General features: G+C 55.9%; 1 protein-coding gene across 1 annotated transcript in view; it reads right to left on the bottom strand.

Moving 5' to 3' along the window:
* FBXO42 (F-box protein 42) overlaps positions 1-24,322 on the bottom strand; it is a 34,367-nt gene extending 10,045 nt beyond the window's left edge. The window contains 4 exon segments of the mRNA XM_050322421.1: positions 9,278-9,412; positions 13,741-13,857; positions 16,253-16,519; positions 24,220-24,322. Of these exon segments, the coding sequence (XP_050178378.1) occupies positions 9,278-9,412; positions 13,741-13,857; positions 16,253-16,502 (502 nt within the window). The 5' untranslated portion in view covers positions 16,503-16,519; positions 24,220-24,322.
* Positions 24,323-27,034: the final 2,712 nt, after the last annotated feature.

Genomic DNA, 27,034 nt, shown 5'->3' with positions numbered 1-27,034 from the left:
ACCTGACAGTCACCTGTTTTTATTCCCCAAATGTTTCAAACACTGGGATTCTGAACATTTTCCAGGCTGCTTTTGACTAGGCCTGTCTAAACCTTAAAGCCTCTAAAAGCCACCAAAGTATCCCTTTCTCTTTCCAAAGCCACAGGAGATTTACTGTTCCCTTCCCCAGAAACCCCAAATTCCATGCTGGGAATCAGGAATTCAGCCTTGTATGAATTTAAAGGAAAACAGAATTTGTCTCCTCAAAGATCTGCTGCCTGTGACACAGATCTTAGGAGGGAAGGGGGGGGATATCCAGAGATTTTCCCCAGTTTCGGAGGGTATGTCACCAATCCATGGCAACCCCCTGGTGTTTACACCCAGCCAGAATTCCCGGTGCATTCCCACCCTCCAGTGATACAGTGGTGCGGGACAAGCCCCGTCACAGCGCCGGGGGGGCCGGGGGAAGGGAAGGTTTGGTTTCCTGCAATCGAGGTGGAGGCAGGAGCCCCGTGGGGGAGGAGGAGGCAGGATAAGTCACCCCGGAGCTGTTGCAACGTCCCGCTGGTTGTTGTTTCAAGGCCGGAATTTGTGAGGTGCCGCCGCTCCGATAAAGCCGCGGAAGAGGAGAGGCAGTGCCCTCTGAACCCCGAGCAACAGCGCGCACTGAGTCACCCCCGGCTCATGCCTGCAAAAATGTCCTTATTCAGCACTGAGCAAACACCCAGAGCTGCCAGAACGCCCCGGGCTCGGCCCCTTTATCTCCCAACAGCCACCAACGGGAGCGCTGCCATTCCCGCCCCTCCCGCGGCACGGGAGGCTCCGCTGGGAAAACCCCGAGCCCTTCGCCGTCCCAGCAGCATCACCCCGGGCTGCAGCATCACCCCGGGCTGCTGGTGCTGCTGAGGGCACGGGGACCCTTCCCAATCCTCTGGGATTCGGTCCCGTGCTCCCGGGAGCTGCTGTTGCAAAAGCTGCTCTTCCCTCTCTGGGTGGGAGGATTCCGACTGATCCACCTTTCCCTGATCCACCTTTCCCTGATCTGCCTTTCCCTCATCCGTCTTTCCCTGATCCACCTTTCCCTGATCCGCCTTTTCTTGATCCACTTATCCTTGATCCACCTTTCCCCGATCCACTTTCCCCGATCCACCTTTCCCTGATCCACCTTTTCTTGATCCACTTATCCTTGATCCACCTTTCCCCGATCCACCTTTCCCTGATCCACCTTTCCCTGATCCACCTTTCCCTGATCCACCTTTCCCTGATCTGCCTTTCCCTCATCCGTCTTTCCCTGATCCACCTTTCCCTGATCGCCTTTTCTTGATCCACTTATTCTTGATCCACCTTTCCCTGATCTGCCTTTCCCTGATCCACTTACAAAGCTCTGGGATTCCAGGGAAAGGGCAGCGCGGCTCCCGGCGGGAGCCAGGGGGGGATGGAAGTGGCGGCGGGGGCTGCAGCGAGGGGTAATTGCAGGGAAGGGCTGTGGGATGGGGCAGCTCTGCTGAGCTCTGCACTTCCCGGCCCAGCCACGCTCTCCTTTGGGCGGCTCAGACGTCGGAGAATCCCAAAATCACTGGGGTGCCAGGAAATGGCTGCTGTGGAATTTGGTGAGTTTGGAGCCACCACGGGGCTGAGAAACCTCAACTATCCTTTAAAGAGCAGCCTGTGGGCACAGGCAGAGAGTCCTGGAACAGCGTTCCAGTCTGGGCTGGAAAGGATCTTAGAGATCATCTTGTCCCGGGGACACATTCCACTGTCCCAGGTTGCTCCCAGCCCTGTCCAACCTGGCCTGGAACACTTCCAGAGGTGGGGAATCCACGACCCCTCTGGGCACAGTCAGAGGGGGCTCCTCGAGGACATGCAAATAGCTCAGCATTGGGAAGAGCAGGGAGAGCTCCTCCCAAAACCTGCTGCAGGGACAACACTGAAGTGTTATTCACTGAAGTTAGTTACTGGAATTCCAATGTCTTCCCACTGAAATGCCCAATACAGCACGGGAAGGGATAGTCCATTCAGTTCTCTACAATTCCTTCAGCCTCCCTTGCTGTGTCCCCCTTCCCTCTCACTTCTAAGCCAAGGCTCCTGCACTCCCATCACACCAGGAGGGCACACTGCTCCCTCATTCCCGTCATTCCAAGCTCCCCGAATGTTTCATGTCAGGAATAAACACCCCCCTTTTGGGCTGCAGACAGGCTGAGCCGGTGCTCCCCCATTCCCCATGCCTGCCCCCTCCCAGGAGATTGTTCCGGCAGATGCTTTGGGAGAAGATGAAAATGCGGCTCCGGAGCACGAGGATTTCAAGAGGCTCTGGAAGCACATGGGGTGCTCTGGGTGGGAAGTGCACAGGGAATGCTGCCTGCTCAGTCCCGAGGATTACACACGTCATCCCGCTGGATAAGAGTCCTCCAGGCACAGGCACAACAGCAGGAAAACCTGGAAGGAGCTGCTGCCGATAGATGTCAGCACAGCCTTCCCGAAATCCCGAGCAGGACCTTTCCCAAAGCTCCACAAAGCTCCCTCCCGGCTGACATGGACATCCCAGCCACGGGATAGCAGGGTTTTATCCCACTGCCCGCCAAGGGAGGTGGATGTACCTGCCCAGGAGGGAATAACTGGATGTAAAATCAGCCTGGAGCCTGTGGGCAGGGAAAGCACCAGCCCGGTCCCTCCCTCGCCTGCGGGAGGACGGGAGTGGCCCCGGGAAGGAGCAGGAGCGGCCCCGGGATGGAGCGGGAGCAGCCCGGGAAGGAGCAGGAGCAGCCCGGGAAGGAGCGGGAACAGCCCGGGAAGGAGCGAGAGCAGCCTGGGAAGGAGCGGGAGCAGCCCGGGAAGGAGTGGGAAGGAGCGGCTCCAGGAAAGGGGATCAGGCTCTGGGGTCAGACTCTGGGGTCAGACTCTGGGGTCAGGCTCCGGGATCAGGCTCTGGGATCAGGCTCTGGGATCAGGCTCTGGGATCAGGTCTGGGATCAGGCTCGCGGCTCCCTCTGTGCTCCACACATTCATGACACGAGGCAGCACCGAACCAAAGGACCCGCGAGGGACTCCGGGGTTGGAATCCTTTTGAGGTCCCTTCCAATCCCAAACCATTCTGTGATTCTGTGACAATGCCACTGGAATAGGGAATTCCCTTATAAGGAATATGGAAATAGATGTATGGATGGATCTGGAGAGAGACAGGAGACAGGCTGAGAGCTAGGATTGTTCATGTGGAGAAGAGAAGCTCCAGGGAGACCTTGGAGCCCCTTCCAGGGCCTAAAGGGGCTCCAGGAGAGCTGGAGAGGGATTGAGGACAAGGAGGAATGCCTTCCCACTGCCAGAGGGCAGGGCTAGATGGGATACTGGGAAGGAATGCTCCCCAGATACTGGGAAGGCTGTGAGGATTTCCTGCTCCAGGCCATCCTACAGAATCCATATACCCCTGCTCCAGGCCACCTTTGAGCACCAAAACTGGGACCAGGGGGGCTAAAAATTCTCTGTGTCCATCCCAGAGGCTGATAAAGACAATCCATGAACATTCCTTCATGAACCTCCAGAGGGATCTGCACCCAGGGAGCTGCTCTCGGGGAATCCAAATCCCACAGGGGTAAAGCAACAAGCCCTTTTCCATGCTGGACTGCTCCATCCACGGTGGCAGTGGGATAAGGAGGGCTGCTCCACACTGGAAACCTTCTGGAGAAAGGAATACTGTGCAGATGAATTTAAAATCTGGGATAAATCCTTCAGCATCCAAGAGAAGAGAATCACCAGAACATTCCTTATCAAGATTCCCACTCTGTCCAAGGTGCAGGTTTGCTGGTTTTGCCATGGAAAGATCCAGCACCCTCTGGATTAAAGCAAACTCATGGATGAACTGACACATGGGATCTCCATTCCTGCACCAACACCCAGATGTTCAGCTCTGCCCTTGCCTTAAAGAGAAGCCCAAATCCCCAGACCTGTCCTGAGGGAAGAGGTCATCCCTGAAACACCCACTGCCCCTGGAGCTGCTCTCCCCTCTGGATTCCCTGTCCACAAACTCCTACCACGTGAGGCTGAACTGCCTGGGGCAGGCCAGGAGGGCATCCCAAGGGTGGAGCATCCTTCCCTGTGGGAGCAGCAGGTGGGACAGAGGAGCCATTGACCTGCTGCTCCCACAGAGAATTCCCCACACCAGGGGCTGCTCTGACACCAGGTTTTGTCTGGAGATAAAAACCCAGTGAACTTCCAACTCCTGCAGCACATGGAGAGCAGGAACAGGAGAGGGAACCTGCCCGTGGGTTTGTCCTGCTGTGCAGAACCACCTTTGGCAGCACCGGCTCATCCAACACGAGCTGGTTCTGCCGCCGCGGCCCCAAGTCCTGGGCACGTTCCCAATTCCTGGGCTCATTCCCACCTCTGTGTGCAGGCAGATTGGCTCCTTCAAAGCCCTTCCTGCCTGCAGCCCCACATTCCTGCGGGAGGCAGTGGCATCCCGCTGTCCATGGATGGGAGGAGCAGGCACACCTTGTCTGAGCTGAGCTGGCTCCGTCCCCCCATCCCAACCTGGAAGAGGGGAATGAAGTTATGGATTGACTTCATGACCTCTGCAGATACTGGGAGCAATTGGGAATGCTGTGGGAATACCTCAGAGCCAGCTGGGATGAAGGGCAGGACGCAGCCAGTCGGGAATGGGTGGAGGGAGGGGTGGTGGTTTCCAGTGTGGGATTCAGGAATAGGAGGCATGGGAGTATTTTCCCTCTGGTTGTGGTAAATCCACATCCATTTCCCTCCACACTGACCAGCTGAAGAGTTGAGGCTTCAGAAGTAAAGCCTTTCCAACCACCAGCCTCCTTTTCTCCAGGCTGAGCCCCCCCAGCTCCCTCAGCCCCTCCTGCTGCTCCAGCCCCTTCCCAGCTCCGTTCCCTTCCCTGCACATGCTCCAGCCCCTCCGTGTCCTCCCTGGGTTCAGCTGGACACAGATGATCCAAAGAAGAGGCAGAACACGCCCAAGGGCTGAACAAGCTGCACAACCCTCAGCCAAGGAGGGTTTCAATCCACACATGAGGAGTTTCCCACCACTCCCAGAGCTGTTTTCCCGCAGAACCCCCCGAGCCCTGGGGCAGCCTCGGCCCTGCCTGTGATTCCTGCCACGAGTGTCAGTGCCACGGTGGTTTTGGGCCGTGGAGAGCTGGGGATTGGTGGGATGTCCCTGCCCCACCCCCTCCCCTCCCTGGGGAGCCCAGTGCTTCACCTCCTCCCTTCAGCTCCACGCAGCTCCCACTGCTCAGGAGGCACCACCCAGGGCAGTTCACTGCAGAGCGGGACCGACACCACAAACCTCCACCAAGGCTCCGAAACCTGCTTTGAAAAGTCCCCACAGCTTTCCCCAGGGAGATGAGGAAAACAAGGCTGGTTTCTTTGGCTGGGGGCAAGGCTTTTGTGCAGCCTTGTCAAGGCCAAACCCCTCTGCCCCATGACTGACAGGGAGGTTCCTGCTCCAGCCTCGCACCACCACATCTGAGAGCACCCCCTGCCACCGACACAGCCCCCTCGGGCTCTCCTGAGCCTCCCCTTCCTCCTTCAGGCTGCTGGTTCTGTTGACACAACACCATCAAAGGCACCTTCCCCTCAGCTCACAAAGGGAAACCTGATCCCCAAACTGCCACTCCGAGCAGGGAGAGGAGCTGGGGAGGGAGGGAGCCCAGAGGAACCAGCAGGGGTGGGTGTTGGCACACTCTGCCTGCTCTTGAGGCCACCCAGGAGGTTGGCAGTGCAGAACTTCAGGCTGAAGGTCTCTGCTTCCAAGCCTTCCAGGAGCTGTGGTGGCACAGAGATGGAAGGGAAATCCCCGAGGGTGTGTGACAACCCTGGCACCAGGGAACCCAGGGCTGGATCCCGGCTCAGCCAGATCCAGGGATCAGCACCCTCCTGGCAAAGGCCTCCCCACAGACCCTGCAGCTCCACTGGCACTGAGCACAGATTGCCAGGAGGGGTTGGGGTGGCAGGGACTTCAAATCTCCTCCAGTGCCACCCGTGCCCTGGGCAGGGACACCTCCCACCAGCCCAGGATGCTCCAAGCCCTGTCCAACCTGGCCTTGGACACTCCCAGGGCTGGGGCAGCCACAGCTTCTCTGGGCACCCTGTGCCAGGGCCTGCCCACCCTCCCAGCCAGGAATTCCTTCCCAATCTCCCATCTATCCCTGCCCTCTGGCAGTGGGAAGCCATTCCCCCTTGTCCTGTCACTCCATCCCCTGTCCCAAGTCCTTCTCCAGCTCCCTGGAGCCCGTTCAGATACTGAAAGTCCTGGGAGTCTCTGTTCCAAATGGATCTTGGTTTCTTTCCTAGCTGTTCCAGCTCATTTTTGGGGAGCACCAGGCACTATCACCACTGAAACCTTGTGGGGACTAACCCTTGCCTCCAGCTGGATAAACAGACTCCAGCATAAACCACCCCCAGCCCTCCATCAGGACCTCCTGGGCAGGGATGGGCTCAAATTCCAACAACTGCCCAGGTTAATTAATTATGCAAATGAAGGCAAGAAAGCACCCCCAGCACATGGAGAAAGGCACCCTCCTCCCAGAGACCACCTACCCCGGGCTAACTCTGCAGCTTCCCACACAAAGCAGGCCTCAGTGATCCCCCCCCTGCTCCAGCAGGACTCGGCCGTGGGAGTGGGAAGGGTGGGAAGCAGCTCCAGGGGGGCCTGGAGAGCCTGAGGGAGAAGAGCTGGGAGGCACCTTCCCAAAACAGGGATCCTGCTGCCTCCCACCCTCCTTCCCAGGGCACTCAGCCCCACCAAAAGCTCTCCATAAAATCCAGGCAGCAACTCCCTCTGCTCCAGCCTCCTCAGTCACGAGTCAAGGCCATTGTTTCAGATCCAAGCAAAAAAATTACTCTGAAACCTCAAAAATTAGGGTTTTTTGATGTAATAATCTCCCTCCTCCGTCTCTGAGACTAAAGAAACCCAGGCCAATTATGTCTTTGAAGGCTAAATATTTACTCCCAGCTGAAGCAGAGTAGCTCAGGCTGGAGATGAATTATCCAGCTCTGATGTCATGGAATGCCTGGGAGCCAGAAAACCCCAACGAAAACAGGCAGGAACAAACAACAACAACAACAACAACAAGGGTGTTTTCTCCTGGAAAAGCCTCTCAGAGAAGGGAAGGGGATGAAAATGTTGCAGCTCAGCTGAGGCACCACACTCCCATTCCGAAGGATCATTAGACAGGACACTGAACGAGGGAACACGTGGAGTGGGATGGAAGCTCTCCGAGGGAGGACTGGCCTTGGGAAAGAGCCGGTGCCTCCCTCTGGAGCAAAACCCTCCAGAGCCCATAGGGCAGGTGTGGGAACTCCTCCTCCACCTGCACCAGCAATTAGAGACCCACGTAATTAGAGTTCATCAATCAACGTCAGTTCTTGTTTTACAATCAGACCCCTCCCGCCTCATTCCCATCCCAATCCCGGATTTCAAAGCTCTCCCTTTTGCCCCCTCCAGTCACTATTCTTTCCCAGGCAGCCCGTGCCAGGCTCTGGCTCAGGGCAGGAGTGAGGAGCAGCCAGGGCTGCAGGGGGTGACTCATGGCCCTGGCAGAGCGGGAGCGCTGCCCGCGCCCGGCGTTCCAGCTGCGATCCCATCTCGCTCCTGACAACAGGCACAAACATCTCCCCCAGGGATCTTCCCGTGGGACTTCGCTCTGCCACACATTCCCACAGGACTCCTTTCAGGAGTGTGAGTGGCCAGGGAGGCAGTGGAGGGTGCTCTGGGAGGCCGGGGTGCCCAAGCAGGGCTGGTCGTGCCCCCCATTCAGCCCCCGCAGGAACCCGTGGGGTGGTGAGAATGGAAGGCCAGGTGAGAGCAGAGGGCTGAGCTCCCAGGATCCTGTCTGTGCTGCTCCTCTCCACCCCTGGGCACTGGGAGAACGCTCCAGCCCGGCAGGAGGGACAGCAGGACCCAGTCTCCACCTCCGTGGGAAGGCTGAGCTTTGTTTTCTCCCTCCTTTAATCATCCCCCCCGTGGGTGTCACATGGGGCTGTGTGAGGCCAAAATCAGATCAAAATCGTGTTTTGGGGTGAAAAACAAAGATCATTTTCTTTCCCCCCTGGGTTTGGATGGGAGAAATGCAGCCAGGCTGCCCCAACTTCCATAAAACCAAGGGAAAGCTCCAGAAGAACCTTCCAAGAGGGTCATCCCCTCAAGCAGAGCTGCTCCTGCAAGTGCAGTGTGGGTTGATATCCAAGCACCAAGGGATGTGTTAACAGTTCAAAGGGACAGCAGGAAATTCCCCAGCTAACACCAGGACATGGAAACATCTGGATCTGGGAGGCCTTCAAGTGTCAGATGAGCAAACAGAACCGAATAACCCACAGAGCCCGTGGAGCAGGGCCAGGATGTGCTGGGTGCTGAGCTCCTTTCCTCCTCCCTGCTCTTGGTTAATTGTCAAACCTTTTCCAAAACACCTGGTTTCACCCCGACTTCCCTCCTGCCCCAAGAGCTTCCCCAGTTCTTTGCCTTTCTCCAGGTCATTTCAGTTGAATTCACGAGGAACACGAGTGTGCCCCAGTGACACCAAGCACAAACACCAGGGTGGGAGATGCTCTGTGGTGTTTCCCTGCCTGCTGAGGACACAGGACCTGCCTCCCCACAGGTCCCTCATCTCCTCCACCCCTCCAGCACCTCCAGTGGCATCTGCTGGAGTCAGGAAGGGAAATCTCAGCTTTGGGACAATGACTCTTATCGTGGAATCACAGAATGGGACCTTAAAGCTTATCCAGTTCCACACCTTCACCAGCCCAGGCTGCTCCAGCCTGGCCTTGGACACTCCCAGGGCTGGGGCAGCCACAGCTTCACTGGGCACCCTGTGCCAGGGCCTCCCCACCCTCACAGAGAGGGATTTATTCCCAATATCCATCTAAATTTCCCCTCTTTTACTTTAAAACCATTCCCTGTGTCCTGTCCTTCCACCCCTTGTCCCCAGTCGCTCTCCAGCTCTCTTGGAGTCCCTTTAGACATTGGAAGGTGCTCTGAGGTGTCCCTGGAGCCTCCTTTTCTCCAGGCTCAACAATCCCAACTCTCTTGACCTTCTCCAGGCTGAACAATCCCAATTTCCTCAGCCTTAGCAAGGCAGGCTCTCCCAGCTCAGTAAATGTCCCTCACCCCGGGACAGGAACCGGCAGATGCTCCAGAGCAACCCAACTCCAGGCGGTGCTGCCAACACAGGGACACCCACACAGCCCACAGGAGACAACCCCAAACCAGCCAGACAGCGACAAACCCCCCGTGCAAACACTGAGTGGGAGCAGCCAGGAGAGGGGCTGGGGCCAGGGCTGGTCTCACCTGACGCCAGGGGCCGGATCCACTCCTTGCTGTTGAGGTCGAGTCTCCACAGGTCGTTGAAGGCGGCGTTGCAGCTGCTCTGGGTGCAGCCCCCAAACACGTACATGGACTGGTTGGGGTCGTAGTAACACGCACCTGGAATGGCAAACAGGGCTGTCAGCACAGCTGGAACACAAACACAGCCATCAGCACAGCTGGAACGGCAAACACAACCATCAGCACAGCTGGAACGGCAAACAGGGCCATCAGCACAGCTGGCACTGCCCTGCTCTGGGGAGGTTGGTGTGACAGGGTTTGGTAGGGGGGTTGGGGTGGGGTCTGGGAGAAGCTGCCAGAAGCTTCCCCATTGTCCATGGAGCCAATTCCAGCTCCTCCAGGATGGACCCGCCGCTGGCCCAGGCTGAGCCTCTGGGATAACACAGCCAAAAGGAAAAGGTTCCTGCCCCCATGGAATTGGGTGCAGAGAGGAGAGGAATGGGAATATGTGAGAGGAACAGCTCTGCAGAGCCCAGGGCAGGGCAGGAGGAGGGGCAGGAGCTGCTCCAGGGGCCAGGGATGAGATTCCCCTGAGATTCCATGGGGAAGCCCAGGGAGAGGCAGCTGAGCCCCTGCAGCCCAGGGAGAGCCAGGGTGGGTCAGATCCACCTGCAGCCCCATTCCCATCTCCTGCGCTGCTGGAGGAAGGAGGGAGAGCTTGGGAAGGAGGGAGAGGTGGGGGAAGATGTTTTTAGGGTGCATTTCCCTTCTCATTCTCCTGCTCTGCTCTGGTCAGTAATAACTCAGTTCCTGTCCCCAGTTTGGGTCTGGTTTCCAGGAGGTGATGGGTGAGGGATCTCTCCCGGTCCTGATCTCAGCCCAGGAACCTTGGTCAGGTTTTGTCTCCCCTGTCCAGTTGCAGAGGTTTTGGTGCCTGTTCCCAGCAGGGTCAATCCCCCAGGACCATTTGCTTTTCCCCCTGGATTCCACCCAGGACAAAAGCAGCCCTGACTCTACCAAACCAGGGGCTGGCTCAGGGCTCTCTCCCTGCCCAGGGGAAAGCCAGAGGAACCTTCCAAGAGGATTATCCCCTCAAGCAGAGCTGCTCCTCAAGTGCAGAGAAAACTGCCTTAGAGGCTTGTAATTAATTAGATTAGCCCTGATTAATGCTCTCAGCTCACTGACCCTCCCTAAGCTGGTTCATACAGTTCACAGGGTCACTGAATCATCCCCACAGAGCCGGTTGGTTTATCCTCTTTTCCCAGATCTGCCAGCATTTCATCCCATCTCAGCCTAAAATGCACCACTAAGACAGTGGGAAAGGAGCAGGTGGGGAACAGGGAGGGAACACGAGGCTTGGCAACCCCTCAGAGACAGCCAGGGAAATCCATGGAGGTGTCTGCCTTTGGGAATTAGTGGAGCAGAGAGGACTTGCTCTGCCTTGCAGGATGGGTAACATTCCTGGTTTTCTGTGCCCCTCATGGCACTACAACACGATCTGGAGAGGCCAGATCTTCCCATCTTCAGGGGGAAAACATCCCACATGGAATGGTTTGGGTAGGAAGAGGCCTTAAAGAGGCCTCATCCAGTTCCACCCCCTGCACCTTCCACCAGCCCAGGGTGCTCCAAGCCCCATCCAACCTGGCCTTGGACACTCCCAGGGCTGGGGCAGCCACAGCTTCTCTGGGCACCCTGTGCCAGGGCCTGCCCACCCTCCAGGGAAGGAATCCATCCCAATATTCCAGCTCAATTTCCCCTCTTCTGGTGTAAAACCATTCCCCCTTGCTCTGTCACTCTATCCCTCTCTCCCTCTGTAGCTTTCCTGGAGCCCCTTTAGCCTTTCCTGGAGCCTTCTCTTCTCCAGACTGAACACCCCCAGCTGTCACCCTGCCCCTCCTATCTCCACATCTATCCATACATCCATCTCCTTATTCCCTAAAATACCGTTTCCCTGCTCCTTGCAGGGCAGGGACTGAGCACAGCCAAAAATCAGGTAAAATCAGCCAAAAAGCAGCCAAAAATCGAGGCAGGCTGGGTGCTGGGAGGAGCTGCAGCTCTGCTGCAAAAGCAGCCCTTCCTGTAAAACAAACATTCCAGCTCTTCCCACTCCCTGCAGACTGGTTTGTGAACCCACTAATTGCTTTAATTACTCATCCCGGTGGTGGAGGAGCCCAGACTGCGTGGAACCCAAAAGAACAAACCCAGCATTTCAGGTGAGTCACTCCCCCAGCAGAGGATCGATACTCCTGGCACAGCATTCCCAGGCTGCATTCCTGAGCCTCCTGGCAGGGCTGGCGGGCTCTGGGCAGTGATGTCACCCCCTGAGTCACTGCCCTGCTCTGAACCGGCAGGTCCCGACCTCAGGGACGGCAAAGAATTCGGTGGTTGCTGCAAACATTGACCTGGTGTTTTAAAAAACCCCCAGACACGGAGCATTTCTGCCCCTAAACCTAAAAAATTCAGCATTACTGATGTTTTCTGTCCTGCAGCTTCCATCAAATCCTCTGGAAAAGCGCCAGCTCATCCATAGTGATCAGCTGTGTGGTCCCTGCCTTCCGCTCCTTATTCCTTATCCAGCAGTTCTTCTGGATCCCTTCAGGATGGAGGGCAGACACAGTGACCTCCATCTGCTTAAAATTCCTCCCTGCTCCTGTCAGGAGAGTTCCAATAATTCTTGGAAGGGATGCAGAGCCCTGGACGCCGCTTTGATGGGGCCATGACGTCTTCCCACAGAAATTCATCCCTGAAAACGGCCTTTGGGAGCCCTCCCTTCCCCTCAGCTCAGCACACCTTGGGATTGCAGGCGGGAGTTTCGAGATTCCCTTGGAATTGCTGGAATCAGCAGCTGGGGGTTGAGGGATCACCCGAACAGGGATCACCCGTTCCAGGGCACTGCATTTCGGGACACAACTCACTTGGGATCCAGGGAAGGCAGCACACTCGGAGCAAGCCCGGGATGGGCAGCAGGAGAAATTAAAGGGGCAATTCTGAGCCTTTTCCAGGGATTTCTACCCGGCCTGAGCACTCCCCAGTGCAAAAACACTGCTCTAACTGAGGGGAAATACTGGAAATCTTGAGGTCATTAATAACAACTTCACTAGCATGGCTGCTTAAAAACCAGGGATGAACTGTGGTGCCTTTGTTATCCTTCAGGAAGACCAGGAATTCTCGGAAGAGCACAGTGACTTCACCACAGTTTCCCGCAGTGTCTCCCGGACTTGTCTTGGCAGGAGGCTGAGCAAGGGTTGCTTCATAAATTATTGCTTGGGAAGATGAAAACGCGATGCCTGATTGCTCTTGGAACTGCAGGGCTTGCTCCAATGTTTGTTTTTCCTAAGAAAAACGGGATTTGCTCCATGGAAGAGCTGCCTCCCCGAGGGCTCAGACCCAGCGCCGGAGCCACGGGACGGAATTTGGGTCCCATTTTTTGGCAGCTCGATGCCACTGCACTACAGAGAGCAAATTTTATTGCACTATCTTTCCCTCAAAGATACTTTATTTATGTATCTTCTCCTTTTTTGCTCTCTCTCAGAAACTTGGAAGCAGAGTTAAAATTCAGCCCCACATCAGCAGGGCCGACTGACTCGCTCGCTCCCACCCCCAAACGCTCCAGCAGCTCCAGTTCACTCCGAATCCAGCACACTCAGCCTCTTCCCAGTTCTCCTCACGGATGTACCGGATCTGTGCAAGCAGCTGGTGAACATCCCTGAGTGCTGCACTTCCCTGAGCTCACTGGCTTTGATGGGAATGACTCAGTCCAGTGGCAAAGGGGACACGAAGCTCAGGCTCCAATCCCGGGGGCACCGCTGGGACCCTCCAGACAAGGAGGGCACGGAGGGGCTGGAGCGTGTGCAGGGAAGGGAACGGAGCTGGGAAGGGGCTGGAGCAGCAGGAGCGGCTGAGGGAGCTGGGTGGGCTCAGCCTGGAGAAAAGGAGGCTCAGGGGGGACCTTCTGGCTCTGCAATCCCTGACAGGAGGGGGGAGCCGGGGGGGGTTGGGCTCTGCTCCCAGGAAACAGGGACAGGAGGAGAGGGAATGGCCTCCAGCTGTGCCAGGAGGTTTAGATTGGATACTGGGGATAATTCCTTCCTGGAAAGGGTGGTCAGGCATTGGAAGGGGCTGCCCAGGGAGGTGGTGGAGTCTCCATCCCTAGAGGTGTTCAGAAAACGTGTGGATGTGGCACTTGGGGCTGTGTCTGGGGGTGACCAGGTTAACAGCTGACTGCAAGACCTTGGAGAGCTTTTCCAAGCTTAATCCTAAGAAGGGGAACTGCAGAAAGATCCCTGCACATTAAACAGGCACAGCCAGAGAGCCCCAATCCCAGCCCAGCTCCACCACCACTTCCTGGGATCAGCGGCTCCCGAATCCCTGTTCTTGTGCAAAGTGCTGGAATTCCCACAGTGCTGGGCACTGCCAGATCCCAAGGGATGCAGGGGAGCCACCCCCCACAAAGGAGGGGCCCAGAGCTGTTCCCAGCAGGTACTCACTGTGTGAGAAGCGCTGGGTGATGGGGGTGCCGGGATAGGGATAAGTGCGACTCTCCCACTGGATATTCCCTTCTTGCACTGCCTTGATAAATCCGTGGTAACACTGGTGGGCCACACCTGGGGGAAAAACCACGTGTCAGCAAGATGTGGGACATGCCAGGGACAAACTGTGCCTGCACAGCCACAGCAGCTCCACAGAACCCCTGCACTGAGGGTGCAGACAGGCCGGGAATCCGGAGGATTACAGGGAATAAAGGAAGGGGACTCTGGAAATGTGGAGATCAGCAACGCTCACTGACCCAGGTCTCGACATCCCCGGAGCTCCAGCTGGGACAGCAAAGCCCTGGGGACAGGCAGGGAGCACAGGGGATGCTCTGCAGAGCTCCCAGCCCCCTCTGCTGTTCCCCCATCCCTCATTCCCGAGGAGCAGCTCCCTTTCCCTTCAGCAGCCTCAGGCACACAGGGCAGTCGGTGTTCAGAATGGGGGTGCTCATTATGCCCAGGGAATGCTCATTTCCACACTCCACAAAAGGTCCTCTCTCCCAACACCTCGGAGGAGCCGCGTCCTCACCCAGGAAAACATTCCAGGTGTGTGGAAGGACCAGCCCTGGCTGGGCTGGGAGAGGAAGGGCTTTAATTGCACTGGGCAATCAGGAGCTCCACAGGAATTCAGGTCTCCAACCTGCTGCAGACTGTCCCTCATCCTTTGGAGCTGCTCATCCCACGTGCCAGCAGCTCCCTGGGCACACCAGGAGGGCCTCTGGAGAGATACTCAGACTTTGAGGCTTATTCTCTCCCCCACTTCAAATAAAACTCCTCTTCCATCAGACAGACGTGTTTAAGAACAAGCCTTAGGCTGTTCTCCTTGAAAAAGGCTGGAGAGGAGACAACAGGGACAAAAAATCAGCAGGAAAATATTCCTGCTCAGCTGTGTGAGGAAGTGGATTTAGCTGGGAACAGGCTCCTCGTGGAGCTGCCAGGATTTCTGGGGGAGGAACAGGGATCAGAAAAGGCTCTGCTGAAGGTCTGGGGCAGCAGCAGCTCAGCAGGTGCTTGGTGGCACCTGCACAGGGGATGCCACGACCTGCCAAGAGCTTTTCCCCCAAGGATTTGCTTCCTGAAAGGCCAGGAACACCCCCAGCAAGAAACCCCTCTCTGGGATATAAAGCAGGAAGGGGTTTTTTAATAAAAAAATCAAGCCCAGGGTCCTCAAGGAGCCGATTCCTGAGAGTCACACGGGAAAGGGAACGTGAGCCATAGGATTTCCCAGCAGCTGTGTCCTGGCAAACAGGAAAACTGCAGCAGGAGAGGACAAACCCATTGTTCACCTTGAGTGACCTGGCTGGGCACAGCTCACAGGTGGGAACTGCACTCCCTTTTTGGCTGGAATTGCCCCAAAGTGGCCCCAGAGCCACGCTGTGCTTAGGATGCTCATCCCCCCTGTCCTCCAGGGATCCTTCCCACAGTCTGGGGGGAATCCCAGGTGTTTGTCCACTCCAGCTCCTGAGGCTGCTCCAGGAACCAGCCAAGGAAAGGCCAGCACTTGGAAAAGCTCTTTCCACAGGGGTGTGGGGCTGTTGGTGCCCCAAAATTACGCAAAAAAAAGTAACTTTGGGCAGTGCTCCTGTTTTTAACCTTCCTCCTGGTAAACTCTAGGCAAAGTGGGAAATGCCTGGAATCTGAGCAATGCTTTCAGGTGTGCAGAGTCCACACAGGAGCCACCACCCCACACAGCTGCCAAAGGCATCCTGGCTCCAGGTTTTCCAGAAGAAACAAGTTCCCCTCATGTTAAATCCCAGTGGATTTAACTGTGGCCTCCCCTTAAACTCCCTGTTTGTTAAACAAAGCCTGTGATTAAAGAGCCAGAATCGTCACAGGAATCACCCAGTGTGTTCCAGTGAAGCGAAGCAGAGGGCTTTGTTTGGATCCTGGTCCAGCTTTCCCTCCTTTTTTGCTGTCTCATCCACACCCAGCACTAAATATCCCCCCAGGGCTCTGGCAGGAGCTGCACGAGGCAGAGCAGGATCTGTGTCTCGGGGCTGCTCTTTTGGGAAGTGTGAATATGCATTAATGTAGATTGGATATCCCACTCATCTCCTGCAGAGCTGCAAGAGCCAGGCATGGCACTGTTTCCAGAAGCTCTGGAATGTTCAGTTTGGAGCAAGAGGCAAAGGAAGCACAGCTGGGGCCACATCAGACACGGGACACCGGGAATGGGGCTGGAATGCAGAGCCACCACTGGGAGCATCCCATCCCAGTGCAGCAAATGGAGGGGCTCTGTCCTGGGGCTTGGGGGTTTTGGGGTAGAAGGGACCTCAGAGCTCAGCCATTCCCACCCCCTGCCGTGGGTGGAAGCTCCCACAGCCCAGGTTGCTCCAGGCCCGTCCAGCCTGGCCTTGGCCACCCCCAGGGCTGGGGGGCTTTTCTGGAACTCCACAGATTCCAGAGTCTGAGGGGGAACAGGAGCTGAGGCTCAGGCAGAGCCAGGACCCCCCAGGCCACAGAGCCGTACCTTTGATCAGCCGATACCACTGCTTGCACACCAGGGCGGCGGTTTTGTGCTCCTGGTAGGGAGACAGGAAGGACAGGATGTATTCCAGCACCTCCTCCGGGAGCTCCAGCATGGATCTGTTGTGCCTGCTCTCCTCCAGCTCCAGCTCAGCCTGGGGCTCCTCCTCCTGCTCCATCGTCCCCTCGGCCGCCGCATCCTCGGCATCCACGGCCATGAAGCCATCGTCGTCACTGTCTGAGGAGCTGGCCATGGCATCCCACTCCACTGCTGCACAGGGACAACAACGGGAGTCACAGCTGAGCTGGGAGCACCAGCAACTCACCTGCGAGGGTCCCACCAAAGCCACCCCCACCACAACACCCCGGGGGGACATGGGGTGCAAAGCTCTGGAGCAGGGGGAGATGGTTGAGGAACTCCTGGGTTTGCAAAGCTTTGGGGATGGTTGAGGAACTCCTGGGTCTGCAAAGCTTTGGGGATGGTTGAGGAACTCCTGGGTCTGCAAAGCTTTGGGGATGGTTGAGGAACTCCTGGGTCTGCAAAGCTTTGGAGCAGGTGGGAGATGGTTTAGGAACACCTTTTCCCAGGTCACTCCATCTCTTCCCACCCTCCAGCTGGAACCTGAGAGCCAAACCCAACCCAGCAGGAGGACCTGGGCCCCCCCAGCCGCTGTCCCCTCTGCCAGAGGGGGACACTGCCCTGCCCTGCTTTGCAGTGGGCAGGGAAAGGGAATGGGATCCCCATGGAATCTCCCCCGAGGTGACCCAGGACTGCAGTGACATTCCCACCCCTGTGAAACCAGTTTTGCCACCTGTTTTACCCCAACATTCCCAGGGGGAATTCCCGGTCCCCTTCTCCTTCAACACCCCCCTGTCCCTTGTTGTTTTGGCACACGGTTCCCACTGGCAGCAGGTGAGGAAAGCAAATCCCCAGGGATTTATGGAAGGCTGGGATGTCACAGGCTGTGTCTCCAGCACTTCTCAAGTATGAGGTGACGGATCGATGACAGAAACACATCATCAAATAAATCCACCTTAACGAGGGGCACTTGGCACGGGGGGGGGGTAAATCCATGGCTGGAAAACAAATCCCTCCACCTCAGTTCCCAGGAAGCTGCCAACCTGGTTTGGCTGCTTGGCAATAAACAATTAAACAATAGATAGATAAATAGATAAATAAATATTCTGATATATAAATATCCTGATAAATAAAACCACACGAAACCCCATGAATGTAGATTATGACCCTGATGTATAAGTATGGCTTATAAATGAAATTTACTGGGATAAATATCCTGATATATAAATATCCTGATAAATAACCTCATTAAACCACATGAACATGGATTATGAACCTGATTTATAAATGTGGTTTTCTAAATGAAATTTATGAGGATAAATATCCCGATATATAAATATCCTGATAAATAAACCCCATGAAACCCCATAAACGTGGTTTAGAAAGCTGATTCAAGCCATGTTTATTTACCAGGAATGTCACAACCTTCCAGCCACATGCAGGCTCTTACCCAGCTTGTAAATATTCCCGAGTATACACCCTGCTGAATCCTTGTTTTCTAAACCTCTGAGCACAGGGAATGGCCATCCCTGGAGTTGTTACATCCCACTGGTGTTTTCCTTAAGGAAAACAAGGCCAGCAATAAACTCAGCTCCCAAAACAACCCTTCGGGCTTGGCCTGCCAGGGAGGCACGTTTTGGTGGGAATGGGCTGGGAATAACCCCCCTGGACTGCCAGTCCCATAACCCATAACCCATAACAGGAAAAGGAAGAAGAATCCCAGTAAGAAGGAGCCTCCCAGCCAGCTCCCCTTCAGCACATCCACGGGAGGAAATCCCACTCCTGTGTGGAGTTATTCCAAGAGCACAGCTGTGTCCCGGTATTTCAGGGGTGCCAGAGGTGCTCTCTCCCTGCTCCAGGGCTTCACTTTGGAAATTAAATCTCTGAGCACTCAAATAAAGGGATTTAAGTTGTGTCTCATCCAAAAGCACCTGCAATCCAGTTAATTCTGGGATGGATCCCGGAGCCCTGTTCTGGGACAGATCGCTGCCAAGCCCATCACAACCCCCCAACATGCTGTTCTGCACCCTGCTCCTGGAGGAATGCCCTCATATTCCAGCAGCAGGACGTTTCAGGAGCAGTTCAGGAATCAGCCTAAAGCCGGAGCAAGAAGTAATTGCTTAAAATAACCTGTGAGGAGAAGCTGGAAGGGAAGGGAACGGGAATGGAGCTGTGCCGGCACGGCTGGAATTTGCCTGCCCTCTGTGCCAGCTGGCAAAACATTCCATCAACCTTTTCCTCCTTCCAGAGTGCTTCAATTTGCCCTCTTCCCCCCTCCCGAAAGGAGTTAAGAACCTGCTATTTATTCCCCTTAATAATTACCTGGAAAAAGCAGCCGAGGAATATTAAATGCAGCTAAAAATCACCCCAGCTGGGCTGAGGCCAAACCTGCTCCTGCAAATCCCCTCCTGCTCCAGGAAGGTTTTCCTACCTGCAGGCAGCATTCCCAGCCCCATGGACCCCGAATCCCAGGTGTGGTTGGCACTGGTGGTTCCCATCCCGAGCTGCCTCCTCTTCTCCTCAACTTCCAGCTGCTTTAGGAAGTGTTGGAACCCGCGGGGGGGTTTTGACCTTCCCTTTTTTTTTTTTCTACAGGATTTTAAGGGAAAAAAAAAAAAAAGGGAAAACAAAGCCTCCAAGGGAAAGTTGTTGAATGAAAATGAGGGGCTGAGCCAGAGTCCTGAGTCAGAGCTCGTTTCCACACGCCACAGAAAGTCCTCTCTCCAAACACCGGCGGAGGAGCTGGGAAAAAACATTCCAGGTGCGTGGAAGGACCAGCCCTGGCTGGGCTGGGAGAGGAAGGGCTTTAATTGCACTGGGCAATCAGGAGCTCCAGGGAATTCAGGTCTCCAACCTGCTCCAGACTGTCCCTCCTCCCACATGCCAGCAGCTCCCTGGGCACAGCAGGGACATTTTTACATGGGAAAACAGCACAGGGAGTGAAAGGTCCGTGGGAAGTGTGGGATTTGGGACATCATCATTGAACACAATCATATTTCCAGTCCCAAAAGCTGCACCAGCCCGAGGAGATCCTTTGGAAAATCAACAGGAAAAAAAAAAAAGCAGATTTTAGTCACAAAAAAGAAAAGAAAACAAAGGCTCTGGGAATCTCTGGGATGAGCAATATCCTGTCTGGGCTGCTGGGAAGAATCACCCAGAGGAGTGAGACCTTGGGAATACCAACCCACGGAGCCTCCTTATCCCTGCAAACCAGGTAATTCCAAGCCCTTTGGAAAACAGCTTTTCCTTTTTCCTTTTACCCTTTTCAACAGGAAATCGGTTTGGTTTTTTTTCCTGTCACAGAAGTCCTTGCATCACCCAGGAAAATGAAGGATACTGAAATTCCATTCCCAAGGTTGAGAGATGGAATATATTCCAGTATTTCTCTCCCAACACCAACTCCCTCCGTGTTAAAGTAGCGTTTTTAGAGGCTCCAAATTCCAAAAGGTACAAAATTCCCAGGAATTCCTCCCTCCCCAGGGATGAGCCAACGTTCAGCTGTTCCAAATTCCTGCTCATTTTTTCCCAAGCTCTCAGAAGGAAAAGAAGTGCCTACAAAACCAAAGGAGAAGGAAGATGTGGAGTTTTATCCCAGGATAATCTCTTGGAATGCCAACCAGGGGCTGGTGTTGGGGGGTTCCCAAAAACAAGGGGGGGCAGCAGTTTAGTGACCCCACACTTGAGGTGTCCACAGGAAAGGTGACATTTCAATAATGTGAATATTATTATTATTAATAAGACAAAGCCTCAGAATTGGCCCCAAAGCCTCATCAAATATTAATAGTAACTATTAATAAAAGCACACCAAAAAGAAAAGGCACCAAGACAACCCTTAAACATCCTGCAATCCCAGGACATTCCTGCAAAACGCTGCCAAAAAAGCCCAAACCTCCAACATCCACCAGCCCCTGCATTGGCTGGGGATGCCTTTGGAGACTTCCCCATTTTTTGGGGGACAAGGTTATGACCCTTAAAGCAGCTTAACTGGTTTAGAAGCTGCCCCAGTGCTAGGGCACCCGCTCAGAGGGTTGGTTTGCAGGCAGGATCCCTCCCCTCTCCCGGAATCCCCCTCGGTTTTTAGGGAATAGGGAGTGTTCGGGCTCACACGCTCCCTCTGCCGGCTCCCAGCGAGCTTTGACTCCAGTTATCCTCACCTCAACTCTTCCCAGCACGATCCTGGTTCACCAAGGCAAAGCACGGAACGATCCCTAAACAAGCAAACCAAAGGCTGGGAGGCTGGAAAATGAGGATTTTCCAAGGAAAAGGGCAGCTGCTCCTCCTGGAACACCCACTGTCAGAGGATATACTTGGAACAGAGGCTCCTTGGGTGAAAACATCCCATGGGATTTATCCAAAGCTGCCATCAGAGATGGCAGAGATGATTCACTGGCAAGAATTCCCGCTCAGCAGGAGATCCTGGGAATAGCTGTCACCTCCTCCTTTGTTAAGAGACCACAGGAGGTCTGCAGCTCTTGGACAAGCCCTTGGAAAGCTGCAGATTTTGAGGCCAGTCTGGAAAGGCATCCCCAGCATTCCTTGTGTTCTCCATCTCCGACCTCCCAGAGCCACCAGAACCGGCCCATCCGCACGCACGGAGGGAATTTCCAACGGAACCACGGCCAGAGCCACGGCACTGGCACAAAATCCCCCTGGAAAACACAGCTCCTGTGATCTCCTCATCTGCATTTCCACCCAGCCCAGTGCCCAGGCCTGGGTTCACACGGTCCCAGCGGGATAAGGAAAGGAAAAGCCGGGAAATGCCTCAGGGAAGGGCTGGCTAACAGAAGCAGAGCCATCCCAAAAAACTGGGAGACTGAATTCCCGATTTTCTGACAGGCTGTACTGGGGGGTTGTAAAAAATCCAAGCTTTTCGTTGCACAGGTGAATCCAAACTGCTGCTCCCAGCCCAATTCCCACCGGGAGGGACCCCCATTCCCGAGGTGCCCACGTGTCCAGCAAACACGGAAAGGGGGTGTGGGAGCCCACCCGGAGCACGACTTCCCTGACCTGGATCACATCCACCTCCTGCAGCTGAGCAGGCAGCTGGGAAAGCAGGAAAATGGCATTTCCTACGCAGGCACACTCGGGATGGGGGGTCAGACCTTTGCATCCTCCCTCTCCCTCTCCCGTCACAGGGTCTTTCCTTTCCTGTCTTATGAAACTTGGGGGAATTAAGGATCAGGGGATCATGGGACGGGTTGGGAGGATCCTTAAAGTTCCTCCAGCCCCACCCCTGCCCTGGGCAGGGACATCTTCCACTGTCCCAGGTCACTCCAACCTGGCCTGGGACTCTCCCAGGGCTGGCGCAGCCACAGCTGCTCTGGGCACCCTGTGCCAGGGCCTGCCCACCCTCCCAGCCAGGAATTCCTTCCCAAAATCCCATCTACACCTATCAGATCCTAGAGTAGGATCTCTGAGACCTTCCTGCTCCTGAATAAGACAGAGAGGGGCAACAGGACTGGGAATCAGTGGGAGAAGGAAAGCAAACTGCACGAGCCTTGTTCCCAAAAACCCATTGAGAGATGGACACGCGACTTCCTTCCCAAACTGCCAGCACTTCCAGAGGCTCAGTCAGCACTGACACCTCACTGTGGTGCTGTCCATGGAATCCACGATTCCCTGAACACCTGGAGCTGGGATTGCTCTGCTAAACACAGAATGTCCTGAGCTGGAAGGACCCCCCAAGGATCATGGATCCAACTGCTGGCCCTGCCCAGACACCCCAACAATCCCCCCTGTCCCTCAGAGCGTTGTCCAAACCCTCCTGGAGCTCTGGCACTGCCCTGGGGAGCCTGTTCAGTGCCAGCCACCCTCTGGGGGAAGGACCTTTCCTGAGATCCATCCCAAGCCCTGGCACAGCTCCAGCCCTTCCCTGGGTGCTGTCCCTGGGCACACAGGGATTGGTGCTGCCCCTCCACAAACCAGCTCCCAGCAGACAAGGAGAAGCAGAGGATTCCTTCCAGCAGGTGGAGCAGGTGGGAAGGGAACGACGAATTCTTCCCTCTTTGGTGATCCCAGGTGAGGAACAGCCCGAGGGTGCAACCCTGGAATAAAACTGGAAGGATTGCTCCGTGTCCCCTCCAAGGCCAGGCTTTACAGGATGGAGAAATGGGACTGAATCCAGAGGGAATCCCCTCTCAGTGAGGTGTGAGAAGCTGGGAACAGCACCCACGAACCACTGGGCAAACCCCTAAAACCACTGAGCCAGGGCAGGAAAATACCACCCAAGAATTCCACTGGTCAGGATCTGACCCACCCCCCAGGCTGCAGGAGGATTTGCTGCAGTTCCCACTCCTTGGGACAGTTTGCTCTTATTTCTTACAGGGACTTTTGCCCCTCAGTTAACGGGAAAGGAGAAGCCCGGGATGTCAGGGATACACAGCTCATCCTCCCACCCTTTACGTCACATCTCCAGTCTGGTTGTTTAGTGAGGCTCAAAACCACTAAATATTCAATAGTGGGAAAGAGACAACAGCAACAAAAGAAGTCAAACCCACGTAGTGTTAATAAGCAAACAAAATTCAAGGAAATGGTGTGAATTTCCAAGCCGTGTCTGTCTCCTAATGACAAACTCAGCTTCCCAAGGTCTCCATTTGTTAAAATCCTGCCCCCCAACCATCACCGTGCTGGGAACGGCACCCAAAGGGCTCAGGAGTCTTTTTTAAAGCGCAGATGGATCCCTTGGATCACTGCAGGCTCTCCAGAGCCACAGAACCCAGCAGGAATGGTCAATCCCTGTCACACACCCCCTGATTTGAGAGGTTTTGGGATGGACAGTTCTTCCCACAGCAAAGTTTTGACATTTACAAGCTGCTTTTTCCCCAGAGACCCCCAAATCACTCCTGAAAGCAGAGATGATCTCTGCCCACTGAAAGCTAAGGAGAGGCCTGGAATCCTGGAATGGTTTGGGTGGGAAGGGACCTTAAAGCCCAGCCCATCCCTGCCCTGGGCAGGGCCACTTCCACCACACCACGCTGCTCCCAGTCCCGTCCAACGAGAAGCTCCACAGAAATTCCAGCAGCTCCACCAACATCCCTGAGTCCTTCCAGCTCCCAAATCCCAACCAGGCCAGGGAAAGGCTTCAAGGCAGCCGAAAACACGGGCAGAGACTCCACGGGTGGGGAGTGCCAATCCTGGGTGGAGCAGGGGTGGGGAAAGGAGGATTTTCATCCCAAATATCGCAGTGGGAGCTCAGGAAAGAAGGATAAATCCTTTCAGCATTCCCACAGGAACAGGGGAGCAAACACAGCCAGGCTCCCCAAGGAGGGAGCCCTGATTTCTGCAGGTGGCTCAGCACGAGCCGGGGTTTTCACGCGGATGCGTCACCGTGATCCGCTTTCATCCCGCAGTTCAAAAGGAATTCTGACCTGGATTCCCAAATTCCACCCGAAGCTGCTCGTGGCAGCACAGCCCAAGCCTGGGGGCCGTCACTGACACCCCCAGGAAACACCAGCAGTCGGAAAACACGCTCCAAAGGGAGCTCTGACCTGGAGCAACACCCATGGAGCACATCCCAGAGCCCTCTTTCCACGCCTTTCCTCAGGATTTGGGCCAAATCCCAGCCCGGCTCCGGCTCTACCACCTTTCCCAAGCCCTCCCAGCCATCCTGAAGCGATGCTGTGCTTCCAAAGGAAACCCCAGCAGGGCAAAGCCTGAGTGGATGTTTTCCAACAAAGCCCTCCCTGCCTGAACGCCCAGGGAAAAACAACTTCCCTGGGAGGCGCAGCTCTGTTTCCACAGGGAGCGGGAAGCCTTTCCCAGCTCACATCCTGTGCAAGTGGCTGTGCCCAAACACCCCTGGGAAGCCCTGGAAGCAGAACTTGGGGATCAACACCCCATTCCCGTGCTCCCACCCCCAAAGCTGCAGCCTCCTGATCGGGAGAGCTGGATACCTCACATTTCCTGAGTCAAGGCTGGGATAATCCACACATCCCGGGGATCCTTGGGAGCAAACTCCCCTCTGGAAGGTGCAGCTGGCAAAGGCTGAAATTCCCAAGTGAAAACACAGCTGGAACAAACCATCCCCACCTTCATTCCAAGCCCAGGCAGGGCAGGGACACGTGTCCTGCAGCTGAGGCTCCTCCCGGGGCTCCTCCAGCAGCCAAACGCTGGGAAAACCAGAATGCCAGGGACTAACTGGGATTGAAATCCCAAATCCCACGGGAGCAAACATTGCTGAGCCTTCCCCAAGCCAAGAGATTGACCTGCCACCGGTGACAGGGCCCGGGTGGAGCCACCTGCCAGGGGAAATCCCGGGAATACGGCGGGAAAACACACACAAACATCCCTGCTGGGCCACAACAACCAGGGGATGGGAGGGAGACTCAAAAACATGGGAGAATGGGATTGAATCCATGCAGGAACAGCTCCATGTGCCAGACAGGACCACCCTGCCTCGGAAAGAAGTGTCCAAGGCCAGGCTGGACAGGGGCTTGGAGCAACCTGGGATAGGGGAAGTGTCCCTGCCCTGCTCCTTCCAATCCAAACCAGTCTGGGATTCTATGGAACAGCTGGAATTCTGCCCAGGGAACTGCCCTCTCCTCTCCCACCAAGGAGAGACCAACCTGAGGGAACACCACTGGGATTCGGGATCCAGGAAAAGGAGGGAAGGGAAACGCCAAAATGAAGTGAAAACTCACCAAAATGAAGGGCAAACACATCCAAATTAAGGGAAAACAGCCCAATGTTGAGGGCAAACATCCCGAAATTAAGGGAAAACACCTCAAAATTAAGGGGAAAATCACCAAATTGAAGGGCAAACAGGCCAAAATACGAGGAAAACACACCAAAATGAAGGGGGAACGCTCCAAAATGAAGGGGGGAAGCAGCAAATTGAAGGGAAAACATAATTAAGGGCAAGCAGCTGAAAATGAAGGGCAGACACTTCGTGGTGGGAACACCCAGGGCTGTGGGAACAGGGAATCAGCTCCTGGATTAACATCCCACTCAGGGGTTTGTCTCCTGAAGTGGCTGCACTTTGTCAGGACACTCCAGCACCATGCCCGACCTGGAGCTTCCCTGGGAAAAAGGTGGGAAAAGGCCTCCTCCCAGCCCGGGCCCAGCTTTAGGTCAGCAGCACCTCCACCAGAATTCCTGGGAATTCCTGGCCCTTCAGCCAAGGGGAAGAATTCCAGCCAGAGGGAATCCCAGCCTTTGGAACACAAAGGCCATTCCCGGTGATCCCGGGGTTATTCCACACATGGAACAAACCCCCCAGGGAACATTCCCACTCCCCTTTTGTTCCTCTCCAAGCATTCCCTGGAATTCAGGCCATGACCAGCTCTGCTCCTGCCCTTCCCCACTGGAAAACCCCCTTGGAAAAGCCAAACTGGGCAGCAGCAGCAAATCCCTGTGGATCCACGTGGGATTATGTGAGAATAATGGCAGACTGGGGGGAAACGGGGATTTTTTTGCAGGAAACACGGATTTTGGGTGGGAAACGTGGCCTTTTTGGAGGAAAATGCGGATTTTTGGGTGGGAAATACGGACTTTTGAGGGCAAACATGACTTTTATGGGGGAAACCACGGATTTTTTGGGAGAAAGGTGGACTTCAGGGGGGAAACACAGATTTTTGAGGGAATTTCAAGGGATTTTAAGGGGGAAATGTGGCTTTTAGGGAGGGAAACATGGACATTAAGGGGGGAACGGCCTTTTTTCTGGGACAAATGGCTTGTTGGGAGGGGCAAACAGCTTTTTGAGGGGAAACACGGCTTTTAGAGGGAAACACGCCTTTTTCTGAGGGAAACACGGCTTTTGAGGGGGAAATATGTTTTTTTTTGGGGGAGGGAAACACGGCTTTCAGAGGGGAATCACGGCTTTTGGGGGAGAAACATAGTTTTTAGGGGGAGAAAACATGTTTTTTTGGGGAGAGTAACACGGTTCGTTGTGGGGCCCTGAGGGAGCGCCGGCGCCGCCCCCAAAGGGAAGGGAAGGGGCTTTTCTCTCAGGGGCTCGGGCTGCACCCCCCGGGGGCTCTTCCCCAAAAACCCCTGAGGGGAGAGCGGGGAAGGTCTCACCGCACCCTCCTCCCTCAGATGTGGGTCCCTCCGCGCCAGGCCCGTCCCCCCCCACCCCATCCCCCCAGGGTCCCCTGTCGCGCCGCCCGGGCAGGGCCGCGCCCGTGAGGAGCCGCGCGGCGGGGCCGCTCTCACCTGCCGGCGGGGCCGGGCCGGGCCCTCAGGGCTGCGGGCGGCGGGGCGGCCGCGTCTCCCCGGTGACGGCCCCGGCCGGCGCCGCCATCTTCGCTGCCCGCCCTCCCGCCGCCGCCCCGGCCGCGCCGCCCGCGCACCGCGCAGGCGCCGCCCCGCCCCCCGGGACACGGGAGGAGGGAGGGGAGGGAATGAGCTGTCGCCATGATGGGAAGGTCAAGGCTACGCAAGGGGCGAGGCCGCCATGTTTGGAGGGTCCCGCCGCCATGTTGGGAGCGGCGGGTGGGCCGCGCCGCCATGTTGGGGAGGTCAGCGCTGAGGCGGAGGGTCCGGGCTGGGTCCCGATCCTTGTCCCGCTCCCTGTCCCGCTCCCTGTCCCGCTCTCCTCCCGCACCTTCCCGTGCTCCCGACCCCCCAGCCGCGGCAGGCACTCCGTGTCCCGCTGCCGAGGGCTGTGCGGGCGGGATGTGAGCTGTCCCCGAGCCCGGAGTCCCTGGCGCTGCTCTGGCCATGGAGGTGAGGACTGGAGGGGGCGGGATCCGTTCCCTGTGGGAACAC

Source organism: Myiozetetes cayanensis, unplaced genomic scaffold (assembly GCF_022539395.1).
Source record: "Myiozetetes cayanensis isolate MyiCay16 unplaced genomic scaffold, myiCay2020 scf28, whole genome shotgun sequence".
NCBI lineage: Eukaryota > Metazoa > Chordata > Aves > Passeriformes > Tyrannidae > Myiozetetes > Myiozetetes cayanensis.
The sequence above is the reverse complement of the archived record's forward strand: the minus strand, read 5'-3'. Positions and strand labels throughout refer to the sequence as shown.